Here is a 27,401-nt window from a genome sequence, read left to right on the forward strand (position 1 = left end):
AAACAGATATGCCCACTTGCCCAGCGTCGGCCAATTAGTGGAAAACAAACAAATGTAGCCATCGAATTAAATAAAATGACTTTGGTTATTTGCTGTTATTTCGTTTTGTTGTTCTTCTTGTGACTGGTGGAGAAAAACAATTCCACGCATCCCATCAACTCTGACTGCTAATGCCTAGTTCAATAGAATCTGTTACTACACCCCGCATATAGGTCAAATATGTGATTATGACGTCATAGATTATGGAACTTATCTAGGTGGTACGCGAGCACTGCATAAAACCTCGAAATGGTACGTGGGTGAAAAAATGTTGGGAACCACTGTTCTATTGCCTTTAATGCAGTGTACACTGTGTAAAGTGTGCAATGTATACATTGTGCATGCCTCTTATACTATAGCTAGGCTAAAATGGATGTTTGATCGAAAGACTTTTACGACTCCTTCCTATACATCTTTTCCTTGTATCGCAATCCTGTGGTGCATGTTTTGAAATGATGAAATTATTAATCAACTGAACTGAAGTGCTGATAACTTCGGAATAACCTTCCAACATCTCCGTGTATGAGATCCGTTCCCGGAATACGTCATGCGTATACTTCAGTCGGGAATCACGACCCTGCCACACATATTTCAACTTTATTGAACTGAATGCCAAAACTCTAAAGGTGGCCCGAAAAACAGAGCCGTTTCGTCGTTGCGTCACACGATAAACACCGATTTCCAATGGTGCTAGAGTGTTTAACCTTGCACCAGAAAAAGTCGGACTCAATCGCTGACATGAATGAAGCTATATACGCTACGATATCAGCTAGAACAGCGCTCTCGTCTCGGCCACGGTCCGGGTGTCTTACAGGCCTCTTCCGTCAGAATGAAACTCTAGTTCCCGATTCTTCAAGTATTATGCATAGTCAATACAAACAAATGTGACGCATCCAATCGTGATTCTTCATTATGTAGTTATAATAGAATCGGTGATTTTGCGTGACACGAACGCGGAAGCACGACTCAACTAGCTCGCCCTGGTCGAGCAGAGCTTACATGAGGTTCCGAGACCCGGAAACTGCAGTGTCTTCACTCACATTGCTTACGAAACTGTACGCATGCAGCTTTGTCATACCAGTCAGCATTAATTAGTTCTTTCATAAACACTCGATCGGGTTGGAAGGATTTCAGATAGGAAAATCACATCCCGCAAAGTCGCAAACCTGAATTGCGTTTATGTAGAGAAGAACAGGCGTTATAGATTACTGCGCTATTGAGCATATTGATCAACCGACACATTAGAAAGAGCATAAGTAAGCTGTTTTGCCAGTATTTCGTGATAGGCTTACATCGTTCAAGTTGTCACGCCTTTGGTCGGTACGTGACACTAGTTTTGCTTCACTAATTACAGTAGGATCCATATATGGTGCTCAGTCCTGGACGTGTGAACTGATGTGATCTGGCGGAACATATCGTGACTAAACTTCGTGAAATATATATTCATGGCATGGTAGCATGCTAAGGCATTCATCTGTTCAGGTCCTAGGATATCTCCGTCCGCAAAGCACGAAAAACACCGTAGAATTTCTAAACACCTTAGGAAATTGCCTGGACTGACCCAAACAAATCCACATGGTAATTCTCATTACCTTCTGGAGCCTAACTGCACTCACTCTCACAAACATAGAAACTACGCTACTAACTATAGGAAATAGGTGCATCAAGTTTGCTTGTTTGTTTGTTTGAGGTATTCATGGTGTTTGTCCACTACTATGGTCATTTACATCAGGCCAATTTCTTCATTTTTTTATTCCGTAACTGCCGACTTGTACTACGGCCCACTTCTAGGCTTTTATCAGACACCGCTTACACGGATGATATGGCTAGGAGGAGCGTAGAAAAATCTACAACACTTAGGTAGGAATTCTGGATCCGACCTCGGTCGGACTCGAACCCGCAACCCATTGGTGCTGTAGCTGTGGATTATACCACTATACGCTATCTCGCCACACAGGTACATCAAGTTGTTGTATCAGACAGCAAGTAGGCCTACAGACTAACCTATACCGACATGATGACCCAATATGCAACCACTGCAGTAAGGCATGAAGTTGTAGAAGCAAGTCCGGCATAATGCCTTTATTAAAATTCAGTCCACATCGACCACAATATTGACCAAGTCTGGTACCGACCACGATTAGGATATTTTTCAACTTGAGCATTAGTTCAATCCATGCCCACCTCATAGATATAATCGATTGGAAATCAGTTACGCCTAGTACAAGTCTTTACTTTCGATATCTGCGATGGATGTGAGTGAATGACTTGAAAGCTACTGAAGGAAATGATATAATGTGCACCGCTCTACTTCTTGATCATTTCATGACTCATCAGGTCCACAAGTAACATCTTCAATATCGGCATTCTTCCTATCATCGTTTCTCTAGAAAGACGCCAAACTATATGACTTTTAGGCTAATAAATTTGCTTTTCATATTCAAGCACTAGTAAACGATTGACAAGCAACAAGTAAAAAATATTTCACGACTCCCTTGGCAGGCAGAATATATTGAGCAGAACCATGGCCACTATCCAGGACTGCATACAATTTCGCACACACGTAATAGATAGAAATAATTCTCAGGCCAACAACAACAATGCAGCATACATGACGACTATGACCAATCCACATAACTCACAATAATAACAGCGTGAATATTTTTTAAAGAGATATTACGCCTACAGTTAAATATACAGTAATGCATATTACTGAGAATGATGTCACAATGAGACATGGGTTAATAAGTGACCGTCTCAAGAATTACGCAACGATGGTGAGGTTCTCAATCTGTTATTCCAATACATAATAATAATACAGAATATAACGTGAATTTCGCATACAAACGTCGTTATTGTGGGCAGCATTCAAAATCAAACTATTCTGGCAGTATAACCCGATTCCCGGTTAACACGACCGAGTTCCTTCTGGTAAGCAGCCATGACCAATTTATTTGTGGGCAGAGTTAAAATGGTTTACGGTCATTGGATGGTACTTAGAGAAGATTTGTTGATGGCTATCCATATTATACAAATTATATAGTCTACGTTTACCGAAAAGTTTTTTTACGTAATGAATGCGGCCATAGTCATATTTGACGTGTGGTAAATAAGATACTGGGTAAATGATACAATGATAAGATAGGAGGGTGTCGACTTGGACTAATCGTTGAAATCAGACACCTATCTGAGCCTGGGCGATGAAATAAGAGGCATGGTCAGTTTGGTCACTGGGTAGAGAGAAATAAGTGATATCATACAACGAGTACTGATGAAAATGAAAAACGCATGCGTCGATAGGCGAGGTTATTATATTTAAGATCGACTGATGGTAAAAAGAGGACGTCTCTACTCGAAAGTTTTTGACCTAAAGCTACACGGTACGCCAATCTCGCTACCACTTTACAGATTCAGTCTCATGTGTATTAAATGACTACGTTCTGTGCATTTCATTGAATCCAACTGTCTAGAATAGTTATATCGATATTCATCTTCACCTTGCATGTGTGATTCAATTTTATGGGTGATGAACAATCAGAGCAGTATATACAAAGGCATATCGGCCTGCACCATGCAATGTAAAACCCAACACTCACCAAACGGATATAACTTGGTGTCTGTGGCCCGATGAGTTTTATTTTTGAATCTCCTTCGTGGTACTTATGAAAACATCGTACATGTTGTATGCTTTTCTGAATTTGAATATCACACCATCGAATAAGAAAATGGACGTTGCTCAGCCATATGATAATATCGCCCTAGAAAGGAACGAAATCTCGATCACGCCGTGCAGTTGAGCGCTGAGTCAGCTTTAACGTCGCTTAATTGACAAATGCCTTGATACAAAACGACCATCATGGAGCTTATACAACATAAATTCCATTCATAATTTCAGTAGCGTACCGCAACCGATATTACGCAGGCTATTCAAAAGCCTGTATGCCGCGATCAAGTATGCTAGAATAGCGAGTGAGGACTGTACAGAATATGCACAATCACATCGTAAATGCAGTCGCGCACAGACCCCGCGAAAAGTTCCAGTAAAACTACCGTTGATCATGACCTGCTTTGAAAATTTTGAGGATTCATCATGTAGTCAGGGATGATTCAATACCCGGGACTTATATGAATACTTGACATCACATCCTTTTTGAAGCGTCTTTGATCAACGTGCAGCCTGAAATGGATTAGTTTTACGAATCTACTCACTTCACATATCTGGAATAATTTTATAGTAATGTGAAAGGCTGTGGGAGACGTTAATCGGCGAATTTTCGTCTGTTATCGCTTATCACGCATTAGAATAAAATAAACACATATTGCTAAAAACGTTCATCTGTATTCGTTGCGACTGGAATATTACGAATATTTTTAAATCAACCGATCACGTGATGTAGAGTAAAATTTTATATATAACGAAATATACAATGTCATATCCGTGTATACTGTGCACTGCGTAGGCTACCTGAATTCAACAAGAGGATACACACTGTGTACAGTACAGTTTTATCGCTAGCATCAAGACCGACAGTATTCCTCGCCGCCCGCTGGATCAAACGCGTGGTAAATCATCCCACCAACGAGGATTGGTTACCACTGTTGTGAAACCTCCGCCAAACGATCTCCTGATCCAGCGGTGGATGGATGCGCTATGTTCCCCCATCAGTGAGTCACGGACTTACTTCCTTGTTTCGTTCCTGCGCGTATGTCCCATCTAACTGCCATCTGTACGCTTCGTACTCATGCAAATAACGTATCGGACATGCGTCAGATCGGCGGAAAAGTGCGGTGTTTCAGCTTTTTCTGTTGGATAGAAAGGAAATAGTTCAGCGAAACCGAGTGAAACAGGAAAATACCACTTCCAAGTATTGTAAATATGCGCCCAACGCAACGAGCATTTAAGAATTCGCCATTACCTTGAAGGAACCATTAACTTGGCAGGCCAATTCGTGTTGTGATTCATGTCATGTATGGATAAAATAACATAAGTCATGATGTTGCTGAAATACGAAACTATCTATCAACAATACCTCACTTTATGCTCCCTACTGCCATGCAGACTGGGGTGCGGATGTCGGTGGCTTGTACGTTTTACACATCAGAAGAATACATCGCATGCTGGTTACGATACAATAAGTCTGAATGTTCGCCTCCCCAACAATGCGACTGTTTGACTACTAAGCCGGAACACACCCGACATATTGCAACAACGTTAACAAGCTAATTACTGCATAAATACCTCTATAACCTTCCTTATTGCCCTATAAATATTTTATCCTTTCCCTTATGGAACTATATTCTATGACGTATCCTTATACGCGTTTCCGATATCCTACGAAATTCGCAACTTAAACCAGTCGGTTCAATCAACATCGACTGGAGTTTAATATCGTTTTGTGATACCAGAACTAGGTTGCTGATCTAACGAAAAAGGCTAATATGCAGTCAGACATTTTGAATTGAAACGCTGAATCGCCAATAACCACCAAAACATATGCAATATGCGCATCGATCCTATGCAGTTTTAGACTGCTGTCGGGCACCCGACTGGTTATATTCAACAAAATTCCACCAATACATATTATAAACCTGAAGTAGGCCTACATGCGGTTGTTGAGTTGTTTGTTAGCTCCGTCATAAGGTTATAGACAACATACATAATCATCATCAACGTAAATCAAGTGGAGCTGTAAATTACGCCGTTTCCTCTATCCTAATCACTTACATATAGCCAATATGAGTTGCTCGTATTTTAGGCGGAATGGAATATCCAAGCATTCTTAGAGATGACTGTGGAAATATATAGCCATAAATTGCTATGGAATCAAGCGATAACATACGACTAAAAAGGGAATTGGACCAGCAACGCCATCCTGAATCGACATAATCTGAATGTCAGCAATTTTACGGATGCTGAATGCTGCCAATGACTGACAATACATTTCGAAATGTGGATCCAATTTGCACTCGATATGAAATGCCACACCTCATACTTGACTTGAAAATTACGCAATACATAAAGCTTGTGCGTGAAGAATGTAAAGCAATATAAATAAGAGCAAGTGGATGAGCATTGTGCAAATTAAGTTCAAATTTGAGAAGCAATATTATTCAATATTATAATGTCGATACCAGATGTATTTGATACATACCGTCAAGTCTTCTGTTAAATTGAGATTCATCTTCGCCTTGGCCTCACCAAATTTGTGCGAATGTGCGTAGACTTTAAATTTGATGAGGCTACTCATCAGAGTAGAAACATATCCCAAGCTAGCCCTGCCATCGCCGGCTCCAAAGCAGGCGATTGCTAACCGTTTAGCTAACGCCCTGCTTTCATAGGAAGATATCACGTCGACGTACGTGCTCACTGCTCATACCTACATATCAATAGTTGTGGCGCGTGCGGGTTAAACCAGAAGTTGTGACACACGTAATGACGAAGCTTCCGGCGTGATGCTAAAGTCACGACGATCTGACAGCGTGCAGCTTTTACAAAGAAAGTGCGAATCGTTTTGTTACAGATAAATTCCAGATCTCATGATGGTGTTATTCGCCGATGAATGCATTGTTTATAGTACTCCCTGGTACTTTAGTGATGATGACCTCTGCCGTGATTATAGGATACCATTATCGAGTGGTATTTACATATAGCCAGAAAGGACCGGGTACGGAAGTGACCTGGGTATAATGCATCGTATGTTGTGTTTTCCTGGTGACAAATACCTCATATATGAGCCGGTAGATATCAATGTATAATAGATTATCGGTTATGCGTTATATGCCTATCTCCGAAGGCTCGGGGAGCCCAGGAGTCGCTTATGTCATCACGACTCCGTTACGGAACACGTTAATGATTCCACGCTCGATATCATTACCTTTCGAATAATGTTGGTAACTGGGACGTTTGTCATCATCATATATATGTAACTATATGTCATTTTAGGCTATAGGATAAGATTGCAGTCACTGCGTTAAAACGCATTGCCCATTTGCGAACATCCGCCTAATACAGTGGTTCGCTAGCGGGGGTTCGCGACACATTTGCAGGGGGTACGCCCAACTTCCAAATTTTCAAAATGGTTGATAACCCAATTTTGTATTTTTTTAATTAGAGAAATCACAAGACGCTTCGTAACTGGTAAAACTTCGTAACTCACATAAACAGAATGGCCGTCTGAGATGAAATATTCTACCGTGCAAACTCATTTTGTTTTCCAAACTGCCAGTAGTCTACCGATACCAACGTTGTTGTTTAGAGCTGTTTTGCTAGGGTTTCGGAAAAAAATTGTTTGGAAAGATCTACTGTGATATGCATAACCGCTCTTGCAGAATAACTTCAAGATGAGCTGCTGGTTAAAAATGACTTCCCCTCAGTCCATAATAAATTATAACCGAAGTGCGGCCTGTTCTACAGCCTTAGCCGCTTCATGCCAGCCTGGGTTCTTCTGATACTCTTTAAATCCTTAATCCAATTGAAGTTACAATACAGCATCCTCTGTTGGCGGGCTGCCAGTAAAACTGCACTCGAGCCACTGTAAAAATACAACATAACGTACTCCGTATCATAGCTAGGGGCCTGGTTGTTCATCCAACAACTCGCTACTGAAGAGATTCGGTGTCTTAATCATAGAATATATGCGGAAACTAGAAATCGCCAAGTTTATGTATCAGTTCCACTACAGTCATTCCCCCGAATATTTCAATGACTTCTTTACCTCGTAATCAAAAGCGCACAAGTAGCCTACAACACACGCGGGTCCACGTCGTCCAAGTATCACATGATCGACCGAAAAGATCATCGCTCTATGATATATGCCGGACCTGACGTGTGGAACAGTATCCCGCCGGCCATCCAACAGTCGGCGAGCATGTCCACATTCAAGTCGAAATACAAGCAATTACTAGTAAATAAATGCTAGTCCATGCTCAAGATTTCCGGACCACGGCATGTCCTATCGATCTCGCCTTCCATGACATGCCACCCCAATTTTGTCGCTTGCTTTTATCAATACTATTTTATTTTACTTTTCTTTCAGTGTGCACTGTGCATGCCTCCTCTTTACATCGCCTAGGCCAGAGGTCTCAAACTCAAATGTGCTCGCGGGCCAATTTCCTACTTTTGATGACGTCGCGGGCCGAAGCACCAATAATACGGGAATTCAATATTTCAAAGTAGGCCTTTGACGGGACTTGCAGACGGCACATTCAACACGCATGAAAATGTGATTTACTATTGTGAATTCACGCCTGGCACGACAAAAATCACATTTTTAAATATTTGAATAAAATTGTTACTGTAGGCTACTTGGCATAGTTAGTCAAAATAATTAGTTGTAGACACCATGCGACAGTACAGACGCATCAGTACATCGTAAAAGCTGTCGCGTTATAATTTTGCAGCTAGTGGACATTTCACGTGCCACCACCACAGGTAGAATTAGAGAATTTTACAAAGATTGATATGATATATCAGAGCATTGGAGCAATACACCAGGTTTTCGGGCATATAGGCCTATACTCCTGAGAACTAGGCTCTATTGATCATGTCATTACCAAAGTCAAATATATTCAGCGTTAAATTTACCTTCGAAATGGAACAAATCAATAACACCTTGAACATAATGAATACTGTGCCGTAGCAGTAGAACTGTGCAATCGCCGAAGAATTAAACGATTGGTGTTACAGCTGTGAAGTATAGACTAGTTAGGCTACGACTACTTAATTCGCCACATTTAATTGGCGATAATAATCAACTATACATCAGAGGGGCAACATAATGCCAATGGTGGTTGCCATACCGAGCTGCTTAGACATCTAAATAAGCTACGGAAAGCAAGCTACTAACTTTTGATATGTCACTGTTTCTCATACCAGTTTGATAGTTTGTTGCGTCCGTGGTTGTACCAAGTCACGGCATTCTGAGTCACAAAAGTCCTTCTCTGATTGTAACGTTTGACGCGACGAGTACGAGTATGAGTAATTCTACAGAAGGTCGCGCCCAAGTCCAAATCACAATTTTCGGTCACGAATCATCAACGGGTCATGTTTTACCCAGGGCCGTAACAGCACTTCGTCAGGCCCCCCCAAAAACTTTGGTCTTGGGCCCCCCATAGGGCTATAGACCGAACTTCTGGGGGGCTTCGCCCCCCAGACCCCCCCTCCGGCGATACACTGTTTACCACTATTCATCTTTAACTTTGGGACTTTGTTTGGTGAATCGCCTAAGCGCGCGAAGCGCGGAAAATTTATGATTTCATCAGTCAGTATGATCGGGAATTGCGTATTTGTTATCAATTTTTATCTTCTCTCTGCTCACGGAATCAGATTTGCCGGTAGAGCTGAGTGAGGTGTGTTCGAAAAGGTAGGACCACTCAATAATAATTAAACAGCACCTCGTCAGGCACCCATCACGTTGTTCGCGTTTGTCACGAAATTATCTGTACTGTATTGTGAGCCGAGCGACAGCGAGGCGCGAAAATTTTCGATAACTTATGATAAAATCGGTCAATTAGATCGGTGATTGCATATATATTATGCTATCAACTTATTGTCCTCTCTATACTCACTTAATTAGATTTACCGGTTGAGCTGAGTGAAGTGTCTTGAAAACGGGAGGGCCCGTAAATATTGATTAAACATCTTCGGGCGGGCGGACCCGTTGATATGACTTCGTTATGGTGTTACTTCGTGACTTCCAGTCTGCTATATCAAAAAATATAGAATCGCCCAAACGTAGGCTTCTAAACTAAGAGACGCACACGATTTCAAATTGGTATTTCTTCACTGGCATAAAATTTTCCCCAGCGGGATGGTAATTGTCTCGTGAGGTTCAGATTGCAAAGACAGGAACATTCGGCGCCAGTCATTCAGGAGCCTATGGACAATTAAACCTATATGTATTTTGTGTAGCCTATATAACGAAGTTTTCGGTCTACATAAGGGCATAGACCTTTTCGGCCAAGCTTTTCTCGCTACCGACCGTTCTGGCACACTTCTTGGAGTCGCATGTTATATGGCCTAAAACTTGATTGTATGTCTCGGTGGGCCGTGGCGCGGTAATGGCCCAATATCCAATAATATAGAAAAATGGCTGCTTGAATTCGCGCGCAGCGCGAAAAAATTTTGAAAAATTTGCATCAATTTTCAGAAAATACGCTGTGATTTATGCTAATTCACGAAATAATTTTGGGCCCCCTTCGAGCTCGGGCCCCCCCCAATTGGGGGGTTTGGGGTGCGGCAGTTACGGTGCTGGTTTTACCATCGAACAAGTAATGTCACGTAATTGTTGATCTTCCACTGCGTGGTAACTTTTGGAAGTGATGTAATAGCGAAGTTTGACGAGTAGTTTCAGGCTTCTGGAGTAGTTTTGGAGCGAATTTTGAGTTCTCAAATTAAAAAAGAAATTGGTAGTTAAATATTGTTGAATACTTCGAAATCCAAAATGCCGCCGCGGGCCGCACAAAATGGTCTCGCGGGCCGCGTGTTTGAGACCTCTGGCCTAAGCCAAGGTCGGTGTCTGATTCCATAGACTACTCCAAGTCGCTTCGACCCCTTCATATCTTTTCATTTTATCGCATTTTTGTGGTGGATGGAACTGATAAAATTGCTAATAAACCAATGATGATGATGATGATGATGATGAACGTTTTATGTTCACTAAAAATTTGTTTCCCAATTTTGATGTCATATATCTTGCGATCATACCCAAAGGTGGCTCCGGTAAGACAAAAAGGTTGAGAACCACTGGCCAAATGCGACCAGCAGGTTTATACTTTTGCTTCACCTTTAGCTAGGGTCACCTGGAAATGTGAAAAGAGGACACTTTTTCAAAATTTTCCGACCTACAATTCTGGAGAAAAATTAGGAAAAAATGATAAAATCTCCCTGACTTTGTGGTTGGTTGACTAAAAAAAACGTCACTAGAATTTTACCTTATATGAAAAAAAATTCTCAAAGAGGGCATTTGGGCGTCCTCCGAGGACAGATTCAAAAAACTCAAAAAAGAGCGATCCATTTCTTGCTAATAAAATTAGAAACCAATCGTATGAAATAATCAACGCGAACTTTGGCGACAATACTTTTAGAACCGGTAGATTACGTCATGTACGGACTCAGGACATGCATGACGTGCGTCCGGAGTATTATCCGGTAGGCTACTGGACACATCAGCAATCTTATAGGTCGCCCATGAGTCGAGAGGGCAGCGGAAGATGCGGCACAGCTGGGAATCAGACCAGGAAAAGTTCAGTTATCTATCATCTTCCATTTGTAAGCAGCACCGTACTGAAGTAGATTCCCTCCATCCAACCAACCGACACCATAGAGTAATTGTAGAGCTAACAGCCCAGCTTCTTACTCGCTTCAATCCCGGTAATACTTATCGTAATACTAAAGGTTGCCATATCTCAGAAATCTGAAAAGAGGACATTTGAAATATAGTTTTTCTTTCACCTAAAAAAAAGGTCAACTTTCCGGCCCAGCAGCTCCAGAAATAGCCACCGTAGCGTTACTTCGGTGCTGATTTACTGTATCTCAGTCACATTTTGCCCAATCAAAAATTCTCAAAAAAGAGGACAAAATCTCAAAAAGGACATTTGGGCGTCCTCCGAGGACACTTTGAATAAAGTCAAAAAAGAGGTCAAATCCTCTTAAAAGAGTACGCATGGTACGCATGTTTATATAGCTCAGTGATGGTAACCCTACGTAATACCGGTATCCTCGGTCACACGTTCAGCACAGCCGGATTGCGTGAAGAGACAACGGCGGTGCTAACTCCACAACCTAGCTATGGCTTGTGATTATCCATCGGCCAAGCATATCGATGGTGCGGACGGGTTTACATTGTTTTCCTTCCTTCCATCGTCACGGAACCGAGATAATGCTGACCTACGTACCAACCCTTACGTTCAGGGTGAATCAGCCTTAGCTGGATATGACCATTGACCAATGATGTTCCCTCTAATTTCTCACGAGTCTGAGCGCACTCTTCGGCTTTCTTGTGCGCGGCCGCGCACGCGCGCAGCGTAGAGGGAACGCTGCCATTGATGACACAAAATAAAATCGCAGTAAGATAATAAATTGGTCCTAACGTGGTCGTGTTATAACTTTTTCGAACTCAAGATACATCTAGCGATATCTATACCCCATTGACCTCCGCTTACAAACCATCTGCCTAAACGCATTCAGCTTCCCGCGGAAAACGCAACGGCCTCTCAGATAGGTATTATAAATGTATTTGAAATAAATGCGAGTTAAGACATTATGAAGATTCTATATCTCGATCGGTTTAATGATAGGTTTCCTTATATGCCGCATGGAAGAGCCCGGCTCGGAGGGTTTGAAGGGCGCAAGAGCGCCGTACGGCCTTGGAATGGGCAATTCCCCTTCTTCGTCCGGAATGTACGCGTTCGGTCGCGGTTCCGCCGTTGTCTCTATACCGCTTGGAAGTTCGTATTGCTTTTGCTCGTACGATTGCTGAAGAAAAACAGTTGGGTGTAACCACTGTAACCAAGGGTTGTCAAAGCAATCATCGTTGCTAGTCATGTCATGTAGAAGTGAAGTTAAGACGGAAATTTCTACTCAAGTACAAGTGCAAGTATATATTTCCAAGTACGGAATTAAAAAAAGTAACTATAGTTTTGGATAAAATACTGGACAACTGTTAAGTCATAGAAGAAGTGGTCTAAAACAGAGAAAATAAAATTGACGGACTGCGGTACACTCTCTAAATTCAAGGCGTGCAGTTAGACACCACATTTCAACATATTTCATGTGTTACCAATATTGTGTGTAACAATGCATAATGTGGTGTCTCATTCTGAATTGCGGATGTTACGTAGATACCACATTATGCATTGGTACACACAATATTGGATGTGGTGTCTAACTGCACTCCTTGAAATTACAATGTACGAATGCGGATTTTTGAAGTATTGCATCTTGACCACGGGTATCCATAAGTAGAATTGGCAGACAGGCGGGATAGTTGACCATTTTTATTTTGCTTAGTCAACACCATAAGTATAAGGAAAACCAACGAAAAAAGGTGAGTTAATTCCTGTATCCACGAGTAGATTATATGTGAGTAGAAGTAGACTATAATCATAACTACTTGAGTACATAGTGTAAGTGGGCAAACCTACTGAGCGCTCCAAAAATGTAGAAGTAATTCGTTAGTAGCGATGTTTGTGTGTGTCTTATAGGACAATCAGGAAAAAGGATACATACACAATGAACTGCTGGGATAATAGCGTGATATGCAAATTTGCCGGGAAAATGGTGCGGTATTCAAATTACGTTGAGTGAGGATAATCGCATCCTGCCTTTATTTAGCCGCTGAGCGGGTTTGAAACTTCCCTGTCGCATAAGTCATCGAATTTTCATCATTACCACGAAGCGTGAATGGTCTACAATTGTAACGATAGTACTAAGTAGAGTCCGACCGATATTGGATTTTTGGGCCGATACTGATAAAACCGATATCTAACACCTTCACTGATATCACCGATATATTCAGCGGTTATTCAAATAAGGTGGAATTAACCTTAAAAGGCGCATTTTCAAAACTGCAGAGCATTTATATTAGCAGCTTTACAGCCATTGTCACACTCGAAAATGAAATAAACTAGAAAGGTTGCATCTGGACACATTGAAAGTGTAAGTTATATGAAATACAACAACATTCCCAGTCTTCGGTCAAGGATTTGTACTACGTCATCTACTTGAGTATGAGTACGATATGTGACTACTCAAGGTGAACTACGCTTGATTGGAGTCTCGTAATGGGCCCGATCCATAAATAGGATGATATCATGACCATTTATTGTGACAATTCATAGGAATAGATAGCATGGCCAGTTGTCACCCGAGATATCCCCGACTACATACCATTCCCTCTTGGGATAGCTGCATCAACTTTTCCTCATCCGTTCGAAGCATCTTCTTCCATTCCTGCTCGATTTCTTCCGAAGGTGGCTCACCCTAGAAAGAACGCTCACACATGACGCTGAATGAAAAACACGATGACGCTTGTGATGGGCCGGAGCAACCTGCGTTCAGCTTGCCACGCTTATCAAGGGCGAGAATTTAGCGTGGATTTGGATAAAATTTACTTGAAGATTTATAAGATTTTCAGATTGCATCTAGAATTGGGATGAGTACATAGAATTTTGAATGACGGAAATTCATACCACATATTATCATATTCCAGCGATACACGATATAAACCGTTTACTACGATTCGGGTTGTGCAAAATGGAGTTACTGAGTGATTCAAGCCACACACATCATGATGTCATAACAGTAATATATATCTTATTTTGTGGTCACAGGGACAACGATACCAGTTACTTGTCATTCAAAATAGTTTCATAATTCTGGACCTTGACCATGACACCATGTTATTCTATGGTAATGTCCGCCCAACCGAAGTTTCGAAGCTCCAACGGTGATAGTATATTTTTTGTTGATAAAACATCATCCTAGGTGTGAAGGGTCATTCTCACCTGCTCCATTCTCCTGTAGCATTGCTCAACAAGAGATTCCTTTTCCTTGATTGACTGCTGCAGTTGCAGAGCGCTAGCTTGCTCCATCGCCAATTCGGAAACAAGGGCCATCATCTTTCGCGTGACGTCCTTGATTTTTCTGGGCAGCTCGTTCACCTGAGAATAGAAATATTTACACTATGTCGACTGTCATGTAATAGGTTGAATGATTTGTTGCGCCGATAGCAGACGATACATATAAACGTAAGACCTTGGTAGTTTCCCCACCTTATTCAATGTCCACTTGTAAATGAATATAACTTTATTTGTTTCACGAGCTTTCGGAGCTACGATTATATAATAAGTTGTGAGTAGTAGAGCGTTTCCACGCAGAGTCAACTGATGTATGATGTAGCAACTTGCAATAGTAAAAATTGATTATAGTTGATGCCTTGGCAATTTATTTAGTAGAGCTTACATCTGATGTCTTGTTAAAAGTGATGTCACATGGATCATTACAGCAAATTTATCTAAATTGAAACTTAGCATGGTATTAAAATGAATGCATGCCCCTTTAAAACCTTATATACTGATATGCTTTCAAAATCATTCGTTAGGTGTGTGCAACCTGCGACCCGTGAAATGGGTTTCTAATTTAGCTTTATTTGGTACGTTTGAGCGAAGCTCAGGTGGGCCGAGAAAAGGGACAAAATACCACTGGAATATGCGTATTGTGACTTTGAACATGTACATTTTCACGTAGCGTGCACGTGATTTGCCTTCAGCAATTCATGACTGTTATATGTTGTCCGGTACCAAATTTTTTGATAAGGCACCAATACCTAATGACATGCAAGCCCTCGTGACTAGTAAGACTACGTGCGGCCTGGGGTTTTACAGCGTTATTTATATCCGTCAAAAACGTTGCGTATACCCACAAATGACCGTTTATTTAACTCAAGCAATCACGACAACTGTGTAGACCAGTGGTTCTCAATCGCCGGCCCGCGACGACTTTCCTGTCGGTCCGCCAGGCATATTACAATTTTATACCTTCATTTCAAGATGCGATATGTTGAATGCTTGTTGATTAATAAAATAAATAAAACATCAAATTTTATACTGATTCAGAATTTCGTGAGGTAACTTTACGTCTTAAAACAAGTTCGATTTGAGTTGAAGTTCAAGATTTGCATGCGAGCGACAAGTAGGCTACAAGCTGACTCGCTAAACCACGCAGTTTGTGCGATCATTTGTTTTCGATTCATTCATTCTGTGCAGAGCCGTAACTGCGGCACCCCAAACTCCCAATTGGAGAGGGGCTGAGCCGGAAGGGGGCTCAAAATTATTTCGCAATTGAACATAAATTATAGAGTGTTTTTTTTAAAACTTTCTCCAACAAATTTTTTGAACTTCGCAAAATGGATGGCACCGAATCTCGCTGTCCTGGCAATCCCCACATGACAAATGCCATCCCGCTGAGAAAAATTATTTGCCAGTGAAGAAATACCAATTTGGAATCGTGTGCCTTTTTGAGTTTAGTACGCTTTGGCAATTTCAATATCTATTCACGATATAGTAACATTCCTTCAATAAAGTCGTCAGATTGCATTTTCATCTTCCCAAGACACACACCACGTACAATGCGTTATAATGAACAGATAGGCGGATGCCGAGATGAACAGCGGTCTCTTAACCAGGTATCCACATCGGTCTAGTGCCCAATGTCACAGTCTTCTTCGATGTCGATCTTATTTCATCGGGTCTTTTCTGGGCTTTTTTGTTACCGTAAGAAAGGAGGATGAGGAGCCCAGAATAACCTCCGCCGTCGCGACTTGAACCCGGGTCGCCTGATGCGTACATAGCGCCTACGCTCACCACTACGCTATCTCCCCAGACATAACGGATATTAGGTAACAAAATAATGACATGCAATGAAGGCCAGTCCAAATATGTTTAATTATTTATTACGGGTCCTAAATTAGATCTGATATCTGATAATTCTGAAAGGAGAAAAAAATTATAGCAATATATATGCCATTACTAATATTATTGGTCGATTCAGCCATGGATTGTAGAAAGTTTTCGCGCTTCACGCGATTGGGCTTTATAAGCTCTCTGCCTACACTGAGTAGAATGAATGTGCTCACAAGAACTGGTGAAAATATCCATCCAACTGTCGGGTCTGGGCGGAAGTTTGGCTTATAATAGGCTTACCATACGTCCTCTTTTAAGAGGATTTGTCCTCTTTTTTGACTTTTTTGAAAGTGTCCTCGGAGGACGCCCTTTTGTCCTCTTTTTTGAGATTTTGTCCTCTTTTTTAGGATTTAGAGCAGATTTAGAGCAAATTGCGAGTGGTATGCCATATATTAGCACAGACGTGAAGCTCCGACGGGTGAAAAACGGTGATTTTAGCTCTGAGCGAAAAGATGACCTTTTTTTTTTTTTTTAGTCAGCCATCTGGCGATGTGGAGTAAAAAACGTTATTTTGAAATCTGAGCGGAAAAGATGACTTTTTTTTTTTTTTTTTTTTTTTAGTCATCCACCTAGCAATGTGAGGAGAAAAACGGTATTTTGAGTTCTGAGCGGAGGAGATGACTTTTTTTTTTTTTTAGTTAACCAGTCACAAAGTGGGAAAAATTAACCGGTTTTTGAGAATTCTACTCCGGTTTTGAAAGTTGGAAATTTATGAAAAAGTGTCCTCTTTTTAGATTTCCAAAATATGGTAAGCCTAGCTTATAACGTTTGTCGGGGGTGGGATGACGAAGTGCATTTTGGCCCTGGTTTTGTTCATGGCCGGTATAGTTGATGTCAAGAGTTTTCATGCGGCTCATTGGATTCGTATATAGTAGACATAGTAGCCTACGGCTGATGGTGGTAGGCAATGAGCAACCTAGCACAACAGGGTGCTTGGTTCGACCCCGAAACGCTTAGTCTCTCGACATTGGAAAAAAGCAGAATATTCGAGTTATCGTGGTCGGTTAAACCCAAGGCCTTCGGCGAGAAAGACTGTAAACGACTCTCGGCGATAGCACGTTTATATGGGCAAGGCAATTTTACTTCGTCTCAGCTGACTCACTACCGTAAAATCGCATGAATGCAATCATAAACATGATTAATTATGATAAAAACCTATTAAATGTCACTCTCTAGCACTATACTTGCAAAAACACGGTTGCATGCTTTGCACTTTGGGTCGATATGAATTTTTGAGAGTCTCCCCGTCCGCCAAATATTTTTTGAAATTTTACCGGTCCGCAAGGTGAAAAAGGTTGAGAACCACTGGTGTAGATCATGGCTTTGAAGAATCAAACATTATAAACATTGGCTTACTTTTTTAGCTAGCGTAAGGGAGTCATCTTGTCCTGCATTGACTTTTTTATGTACTCTGTTTGCAAGTCGCGAAGCTTGGTCAAAAACTAGATCTTTGTCGAGTAACATTTCCTCTTTACGGGCAAGCCGGATTTCAAGCTGCAAAACAAGTTTAGAAACGTCAAAGCCAGGGCTACATACTGCAACAGGTTTTGTTTGTGCATGAATCAGTATCAGGGCCAAGCACTGCTCTATCTTCGAGTCAAGGGTGATGTTGATTCTGCGGCTTTCAATCAAGAAAATCAAAATGTTTATTATAAATGACGTGGCATTTTTGCGAACCTATTTCTTAACCTACTCGGTCAATTACATTTTTGAGTACTTCTCACCGTCTTTTCTGACGATTCCAAGCAAGACAGCAATATAAAAGGGGTCACAAGAGACCATACAAAGATTGTCGTGATCATATCACCGGTATCTGTCAATACCAATCAAGCACTGACCGTTTAGAAAACATGAGTGGAGTGTGTCAAATTAACTTCAAGCTAATAACAGCATGATGTGATGAAAATATCATTAACAAATTTGACTCATAACGAATAGCTAACCTATCAATTTGGATTTGGAAAAAGAATCACAAATTTAAGCCCATCTTGTCGGTTCAGGATGATTTTCTTTAAATCAAGACCAATACTTCCTGCAGATGTCCGTGGCCTGTAAGATGGTCAATATTTATAACAAGAATATATGCCGAGTGACGATTACATTTTGATGCGAAGAAAACAACTAAAATATCATTTCCATGCAAATGTATTGTAATGAAAAATATACCTAGATATTTTGGGATATCCTGTATAACTAGCCCACGTAGAATCTCCGGATGTAAATTAAATGAAACTAAAGCATTTCTCAAGATGCTCGCCAAGAAAGTATGAAGACTAACTTCTTCCATTTTAGTGTGTAGCTCAGTAGGAGATGGGTCTTTTCCTCCAAGTAACCGAACTCTGTTGGGCTGCTCTGGATCTTCTAGCTTTCTCTCCAGCATCCTCATCCGATCTTGACATTGAGCCAACTAGAAGAAAAGTGTTGGTCTCAATTAGAATCGAGATAAGACTGAGTGTTGGCTGACGTCGATGATGAGCATGAATAAGACTAGTTTGTATGAAGATTTATTTTAAACTTGGACAACTTCAATCCAATATATCACTATTGTCAAAGTTATGGATCGAGACAGCATTTTGGCCGACAAGGTTGATTACATCATTTGCTTGTCGTAGACTATACCAGTAATCACAATAGCAAAGGTGAGCCTAATTTTTCAATGACAAATTCTGCACTTTTGAAGGTTGTTGGTACGTCTGCTATTTTTTTTCCGTAAAAATGATACTCTTGTAACAGTTCTTACAGAACTTGCCAAAATTAATTTGTGTTGAAATGAGCCTATTTTATAATGCCATTCAATATTCCAGGTACCGTATTTTGATTGATGGAGATAGTTCTATCAATATCAATACCAACGCCAATGTACCGATCTATATAATAAAAACTGCAGAAATACAGTGTTATGTACGATAATGTAAGCCTTGAAATCGTTACTGAATTGCTCACTTGAATTTGTAAAGTTATTAGCTCATCATTGAGATGGAGCCTGTTAGGTTGATTTTTCCTTGCCAGTTCAATTAGTCGATGCTCTTCGCTAAGCTGCATTCGCAAAAATCTGGAAATTGGAATGAACACGAATAAAATTACACGGTCCTCAAGAAGATTACAACACCAAAGTAGATTACTACACCAAAATGTATCACATATTCGAATCGAAGACAACTATAATTTTGTCAGAGAGAATATTTTGAATGTGATTAAAGTGCTTCAAACTTCATTGAAGTCACTTTAAGATGTTCACATAACAAATATTATCAGCAAAAAATATGGCTTTGTGAAACAGGATAGATTTGTATCTTAGATAACATTCTACTATATGCACTGATAAATAGCAAAAATATTTAAATATTACATCTGTCTCATTTCTGAAGTCCTGGGGCTTAGGAAGTGAGAGTGTAATCACGGTACCTGATTTCTTCCTCCAATGCCCGAACTCCAACATCTCCGTTCGATATCATAATATCTTGAATGTTGGACTTTTCGTAGAATATGCAAACCTCTTCCTCCCTTTCAACAAGCTGCACTCCACGATCGTTGCGGTGTTGGACAGCAATTTCGTATCTAGAAAACGCAGAGGCAATGATACATTTCAAATTAGTGCTATCAGTCATAAAACTAATTTCTTCATATTTGCTCGGCTTCCTGATACCAGTACACCAGTTATGTTGGCAAATGGGGTGTTAATTTTACCTCAAAACGGCTATTTTTCGGGAGCAAATGTCATATCGCACATACTGGCGTACTATTGACACATGTGCTGGCTATTGATAGGATTTGAGTCAGCAGTGTCACTACCAGATCACGATCTTCCATACTATTGACACATACTTTATCATAATGCTGCCCAAGTGAAGAATAGAAATCCGCAGATAGGAATTGAGACAGCCATATCACTAGCAGATCGCGATGTGATTGCAAATTTGACTAATTACATCAAGGTGTCATTTCTACATGACAAACCTCATTTTGAGCTGTGATCCATTTCTTGAAAATGGATACTTTTACGTTTTTTAATATCTCCCTTGCTGACAGCAAGCTGTCACAAAAAAAGTACCTTTTCCGAAGCTGCACCATATGCTCTTCCGCTTGGTTGTTCAGCGTGTTCAGTTTGCTAATTTGCGCCTTCAATTGCTCTCTCTTTTCTGCGAGATCGGCCTCGAGGGAGAGGGCTTTTGCTCTCTCGTTCCGCAAGGAATCTCGCAAGACCAGCGAATTCATTTGCTTCAACCTGGCTTTCTGCAAATTCCTGTAACGAAAGGAAGAAATTCTAGCTATGCCGATTTTCTGTTCTACGTAGGTCGTAGATTTGATAGTTTGTTACTGTACTGTTGATAAATAATTAGAACTCGAAAACCAGGCTATAATTTGCACACCGGTAGGCCTATTGAAAAACACCTGGCTGGTTAATGATTGGTGGTCGTACTAAACTTAGTAATGTTGTCAGGACTGCATTGATTGCGTTGTAACTTGCAGACTTGTGTACTCCTATCACGAGTTAACGGCACAATAACAAAAATATCAACATAGATTCAAATGAAAACCAATTTAGCAAAGTATGCCATAACAATGTGAGTAAAAGTATCTCTAGAATTAGCCAGCTTTCATGGTAACTATGCGCTAATTACAGCAGAGAAAACACATGAGAATAAACATATACATACAACACACGAAATAACATGGGGCCAGAGACAAAACAGTATATATTAAAGAAACATTGTAAGACTATTAAGGAAATCCTTCTGTCAGCAAAAATCTGGATTATTTAATTAAGTAAACTTTGACTGCAATACAGATATGTGGAAGGCAGATCTGCATTTGAAAATCGCAGTGAGCACCGTGTCATTGTATTTACTAAGGAAAGGAAAGGACGAAGTATATTTTTGTCCTTGATGTTTTTGCGGCATGTACACCGACTCATGATATACATACACACGATCTGTGCATATGCATACCATGAGTGCATGGCGTGCATATGCCGCTGGACAAGGAAGTTGCAGATATAGCGTTGTATGGCTTTCTAAGTCTTGCACCACCCCTCTATGCTATCCCAGTAATGCATGAGCGCCAAGCGGGGAAGTCATGGATACCAGTGTTACTAATCAGGTCTTTGGTCTGACCCGGCCCGGGATCGAACCCACGACCTACCGATCAAGAAGCTGGACGCTTCAACATTATGCTATCTTGTCCGACTGAATAGTTCATTATATGTTGACAAGTTGATGAATTAAATGCTGCGTGTCGGTTAAAAGAACCAGACTAGGCTACTTCTCCCCACCGATAAACAAGCGCTGAGCTTGGCTGATTGTGTGTGATTTGTGCAATACTCCTAAAATTAGAGAAAATCCCAAACGTACCTTTCAAGATTCGATACTGTCGTTCTCAATATCTCGATTTCGTTTGATAGTATTTTGATCTTCTCTCTCATTTCCGCTGCTTTCTGCGTGCTTGCTTGAATCTGACTGACACACTTGTTCCTTTCGTTCTGAACACATCAAAGGCGATTACCGTGCCGATGGCATATGCGGTGTCTGTAATCCTACCTTGATGATGTCGTAGAGCTTCGCGGATTCTTGAAGCCGCTGTTGAACTTCTGTGTATTTCTTTTTATGATCTGTTATGGATAGTTCTTTGGATCGCAGGTCGTTTATGGCCTTGCTGGACCTTTGCTGTGGAAATGGTGAAAATGAGGATGCGTTACCGTCCAGCATTCTGATATACAGGCATGGCTTTTACAGGTAATAGTTACAGGAGATCTAAGATGAACAATAATTTACGCATAAAAACAGACCGATTTTAACACCTAATCCAAAGAGAAAATATTGCTTGAAAATATTACTTGACTTGCAGGGGTATCACTATTTACCAAGCCCTGATGCATAAGACGATGCAGCTACTCAGTAACTTCTATATCTAATCTAATATTTATGTCCACGAAAATAAAAAAATAATCCTCATATTGACTACACCAGACATGTTCAAAGCGTTGACACTCAAGTAAAGTAGAAATAAGGGCATAAGTTTCTACCCAGTTACAAGCAGAAGTAGCGATTTCGAAGACATACCAATAGTACTTCAACTGGAAGTAGAAAATGAAACAGATGAAAATTACTCTCAAGTAGTTTCATAAACTAGAATTGGTCGAGCGTTCACAGGCTTTTAGCAGTTGGCAGGGGGCTATTTTTGAAATGGTAAGATGGAACTTCGATACTAACGCAATAGGTACAATCGTTGAAGATATCTTACCGTGATACAGGGGCTATTTCCCACAGCTGTTATGACGGATTTCACTGATAAAAGTGATGCAAGCATATACTATACCGGTAACTATTTTCAACTTTTAAAAATTCAAATTCTAACAGGTAAGTAGTTTTGCTACACAAAAAACTGTTCTTAGTATGAACAGGCAAAACCTATGTGAGTGCTCAAAAAATGTACTTCCTTACCGACCACCTTTGTCTTACACACGAGTAATTACCACCATACCGTAGAATCGGTCAAGAGACAAATTCTTCGAATATTTGCAAAACGTGTGAAACGCGTCAATTAAAACTTACTTCCGCCCGTTGCATGTCTCTCGCTTTTTGTTCTCTTTCGTCGGCCTTGATTTGCGCGAGTCTCGTTAGTTCGACGACCTCGGCGCGAAGTTCCTCTTGATGTTTGATCAGCTGCTCCTCCTCCACCACACAGTTGTCCACTCGCACTTGCTCCACGGCGGTCAGAGCGTTTTGCTGACCCACCCTTCGCTTCGCGTCGTCCACTTCGGCTTGGTACTGTTTCCGCTTTTCCGGCGAAGTGCTGTCGTCTCTCGGAAGCATTTCGAGCTGTGAAATAATGAAAATAAGAATTGAGACATTTTCTTGATAAGCAACGAGGATTGAAAATGGTGGCTGATCCAGGATGTTGAAGTCTGAAATGTCGTCTGCAATTTCGATCCGATATGAGGGTAGTTCACGATCAGCGGTTCTATTATTTAGATCCGCTCAAGCCACACAATTTAGAATAAAATAGAGAACAAATGTGATGTAATGATTAGATAGGAGGGTGCCAAAATGACCAAGTAACAACCACCTTGACTTACTGGCATCACTAGTATTAATGCCCAATGTAACAGTACTCGATTTTTTTTCTTTTTTTTGATACTTTCATCACTGATTTTATTCTTTTCTTTGGTATGAATATACATATGCAACTATGCATGTATGTTATTTGTATATATGGATTTCTTTTGTACTTAATCAGGTATTTCTCTTGTATTTTCGTAGGATTAGTGTGACCGAATGCCACATAGTAGCACTTCCTTAATATGAAGCTGACTGCAGTATCGGTAATTAAAGAGCTGGAGGGTCGACTGGTTGTTAGACGGTTTCGACATCCACTCACCATCGATTTTGCTTTCTCCTTGAGAACTTCTGTGTGTTGCAATTGGTCTTTGACAACCTTGAACTGTTGCTCCAGTTTTTTAAGCTGTCGTAAATCTCTGTCTTTCTCTCTTTGCTTTCTGGTAAGTGTGTCGTGTATCGTTTTCTTATCAAGCTGGGCGTGACGAAGGTGGAGGTCTAATGTAGCCCTTGTAAGAGATTTCACGCAATTTAATATCCGGCAGAATACAGAAAATACACAAAATGGACGTACTGATCACCAAGTCCGATGGCTTCCCTTTCTTTTTCGTATTCGATGGATTTTTGTAACTTGTCCAAGTCTTTTTGTTGGTTCTGCAATTCCTTGCGATCCTGATTTAGGTCATTATCCACCTTGAAATTAAAGATTGGGACAACGGCGATCGACAGGATATGAATTGGGACCATACCTCTTTCTTTTCCTCTCTAATCTTGACCTTTTTGGCTTCGACAAATTGCTTCTCGACGGCAATATTTTGCATGTCTTCATCGAGAGAGGTTAACTTCTTATTCAATTCCCTAAGAAATTCCACCATTCAGTATTCAGCGACACTGTACTTTAGAAAAGCCTGAACAGAATTGAAAAATTGCGAAGAACATCTTACTGTAGTATCTTATTGCTCCTGTCTATTTCTTTCGCGATTTGTGTCGGAATGCCATGAATTTGCACTAGTCTATTCTTCAAGCTTTCCTGTTTCGACGTTTGCTCTTCCAACCCTTTACTTTCGGAGGCATTGTGAGCATATTTTGCTTCCAAATCTTCCTAAAGCGTATTGAAACAATGAAACATCATCAACATTTCGGATTATCGGGAGACAGAAACTTGAAATCGCTTTACTAGTAGCCAGCACCAATTGTTCGCTCAAGCGAGAAAACAACCCCGCCTCAAAGTGCTAGATACGACAAATATTATTAATGTTGACGATCAGCAGCAAATTGATTTCATCCTTGAACCATGATCAACAGAAACGGAAATAGCTACTAAAATGGTCAGCTGGTTTGGAGTCCAAACAAGATTGGAAAATTTACTTAAATATAACACAAATATAACAATTAGATGATTGAAACTCTGTTTTGCCATTCTCTGTGTAATTATATAAATTATATAGAATGCAATACATTGTCATATGGTAGGTAATTGAAACCAACATAAAACCATGCTCACCTTGAGATTCTTCAGCTCAATTTGCCTTTGCGCATTCTCCTTTCTCAGAGAATCGTTTTGCGCACGTAGGTCCGCCTTTTTTTGCTCAATCTCCTCTATTTTTGGAGTACGTTCATAGTCTCGCTTCAATAGATGTAGCTCCTCCTGAAGGCTGTTTCATGTTGAGCGCAAGGTTAGTCGAGTTGCTGTAAACGCGCTGCACATTGTTTCGGTGCATGGCATTTGCAATTGTGGAGTTGTGGCAGTGACATTTTGGTGCTTTGATGATTTAGTACTATTTTTTAGTCTAAGCTCCAATGGCACCAAACATACATAAAATATGTTTGTCAAGGATATGCAATAATACTAAGAGCAACTTAAACTACTCTCTTGGTCTAGTGACTACTAAACAAAGAGACACTAATAATTAGGATATTTTTAGTTGGAACTTTACCAAACTTTGGTTGCACAGTTATGCATTTGTTTATCATGTCTTACAAACGATAGCGCCTACCATTAAAACAAAATCCATTCAGCCTTCTTGTTAGCCTTGGCTACGATTAATACATAAATAATAAGTAATAGTCTAAAGATAGCAATGAGTAATGAAAAATGCCACCCACGTGTGCAATGTTCCCTCTAATTTTTCACGATGCAGCGCGCACTCACCAACTCATTGTGCGGTCCCTTGGACAACAGTGCGCATCGACTAAAAAAAAGGCCATCATTTCGGCTTTCTTGTGCGCGGCACACGTTTTCTGTGCGCGGCGACTTTGTCAGCAGTACGCGACCGCACACGCGCGCAGCTTAGAGGGAACACTGCACGTGTGTTTTCTACAATACAATTTCATAGCTGGACTTACGATTCAAGTTTGTATTGCAAAAGAAAATCCCTTTCTTCTATTTGATGCAATTCATTATGTCTTTTGAGTAGCTCTTGTCTGAGCTTCCCAACTTCTGAATCGATGTTTTCTGGGAAGTGATCGGCCTAATCATGAAGCATATGAAATTCGCGTCACGAAAACAGCAGTCTTGTCAAACGATTCAAATACCACCTTAGCTATTTCTTGCCTTTGAACATCCAGTGTGTTGGCGAAGTCCTTTGCATCTTTCAGGAGCTGTGTCTCTGATTCACGTTTACTACAATAACAAATTTCATGAGTAACACTATCCCAGGAGATTAACGATTTTTCATCCAATAATTCACTTGTCTTACGAGACAATCGGTATGTGGCGTCTGTAGTTTATAATGTATCATTACATTCTAATTCTCGTAACAATACAGATTTGTGATTTCCAACTTTGAGAGCGATTTTGAAGAGCGTCTAGTGTCCTGACCATAATAATACATATAATTTTGAAAACAGTAAGAAATTAGCTTTCAATTATAGCCAGTTTCGGAAAAATCTGATGGTGGCCAGTGGCCATGCAACCTAGGAATATGATTGCCGAAAATTGAACTGTTTAAAATTGATCAAGTTGAATAAATACAGTAGGTCTATTAGTTATGATGGTTCTTCTATTTACCACCATTCCACTATCTAAATGATGAAAATTTCTTACTTCTTAAGCATGTCATGAATTTCTGAATATTTGACTTTCAGTTCGGCCATGCGGGTACCGGTGATCTTTCCCGAGTTGAATAGCTGTGAATAAAATTGTGATGCATTGTAGCGTAAAGCACTAGTGCAAGCTTGAATTTGTCTGTTTTGTTACTTACTTCATCCAGGCACTGAAAAGCTGGACTGGCTGATACTTCCACGGCATTTTCCTCTTGGTTAGCTATATTTGGAGCCAGAGCTGAAATGGGTCTCTGGTCAGATAAACCATCCTCTCCTTGATCGTCAATATCCATTACTGCGGGTTCAAATGTTTTCAGAGATCTAGTACTGAACAGCTAACATCGCAAAGGCGAAAGACAGCCTCTAATTTTCGACAGCAACTATACGCCACTTATATTATATGAAAAACAACAACCGTGAACCAGTGAATACGGATATTGTTGCAGTTCGCCGGCTTGCTAATGTGCTTCAGTCTCTCATGGCAACCACCGCTAGGTGACACATATCAGATACGAGTTACATACCGGATCAGATCCGGTTACTTTCTATGATTGACCGAATCAATAAATAAACTCGAGTAGACTTATATCAGCATTCAGGGTGGATTGCACAGATGCCGATTGAAAAGTAATCACCGATTGCCTTAATCGGCGATAATTTAATCAGCGAGCAAGGTCACCTGGTGACTCTGTGGTACAGATACGGATTCGCCTGTGAGTTATCTTATCGCGGATTACTGACGCAAATGACGTACGTTAGCAATCAGCTGTTTTCGGTCGGTGGCGATATTAACTGTGTCGT

The 27,401-nt window shown here is 40.6% G+C and overlaps 1 protein-coding gene and 1 long non-coding RNA gene across 2 annotated transcripts; both read right to left on the reverse strand.

Annotated features, from left to right (window-relative positions):
• Nucleotides 1-4,358: 4,358 nt before the first annotated feature.
• LOC145446816 (uncharacterized) lies at nt 4,359-7,479 on the reverse strand. Its single transcript, XR_013917359.1, has 2 exons — nt 6,192-7,479; nt 4,359-4,842 (listed from the first exon to the last, which is right to left on the reverse strand). It is a non-coding gene; the product is annotated as an uncharacterized LOC145446816 (long non-coding RNA).
• Nucleotides 7,480-12,252: 4,773 nt separating this feature from the next.
• On the reverse strand, nt 12,253-27,053 carry LOC145446433 (coiled-coil domain-containing protein 146-like). The gene is made up of 20 exons (XM_080324721.1): nt 26,759-27,053; nt 26,602-26,684; nt 26,094-26,178; nt 25,902-26,026; nt 25,060-25,210; nt 24,500-24,657; nt 24,305-24,413; nt 24,130-24,248; nt 23,878-24,064; nt 23,052-23,318; nt 22,038-22,163; nt 21,852-21,979; nt 20,552-20,743; nt 19,906-20,058; nt 19,444-19,552; nt 18,779-18,907; nt 17,857-17,994; nt 14,545-14,700; nt 13,928-14,020; nt 12,253-12,514 (listed from the first exon to the last, which is right to left on the reverse strand). The coding sequence occupies exons 1-20, from the start codon at nt 26,891-26,893 to the stop codon at nt 12,311-12,313; spliced, it is 2,847 nt and encodes a 948-aa protein (XP_080180847.1). The 5' UTR covers nt 26,894-27,053; the 3' UTR covers nt 12,253-12,310.
• Between the last annotated feature and the right edge of the window lie 348 nt (nt 27,054-27,401).

The sequence above is a fragment of the Botryllus schlosseri genome, chromosome 9 (genome assembly GCF_051294905.1).
Source record: "Botryllus schlosseri isolate E-star chromosome 9, Bs_hap1, whole genome shotgun sequence".
Classification (NCBI taxonomy): domain Eukaryota; kingdom Metazoa; phylum Chordata; class Ascidiacea; order Stolidobranchia; family Styelidae; genus Botryllus; species Botryllus schlosseri.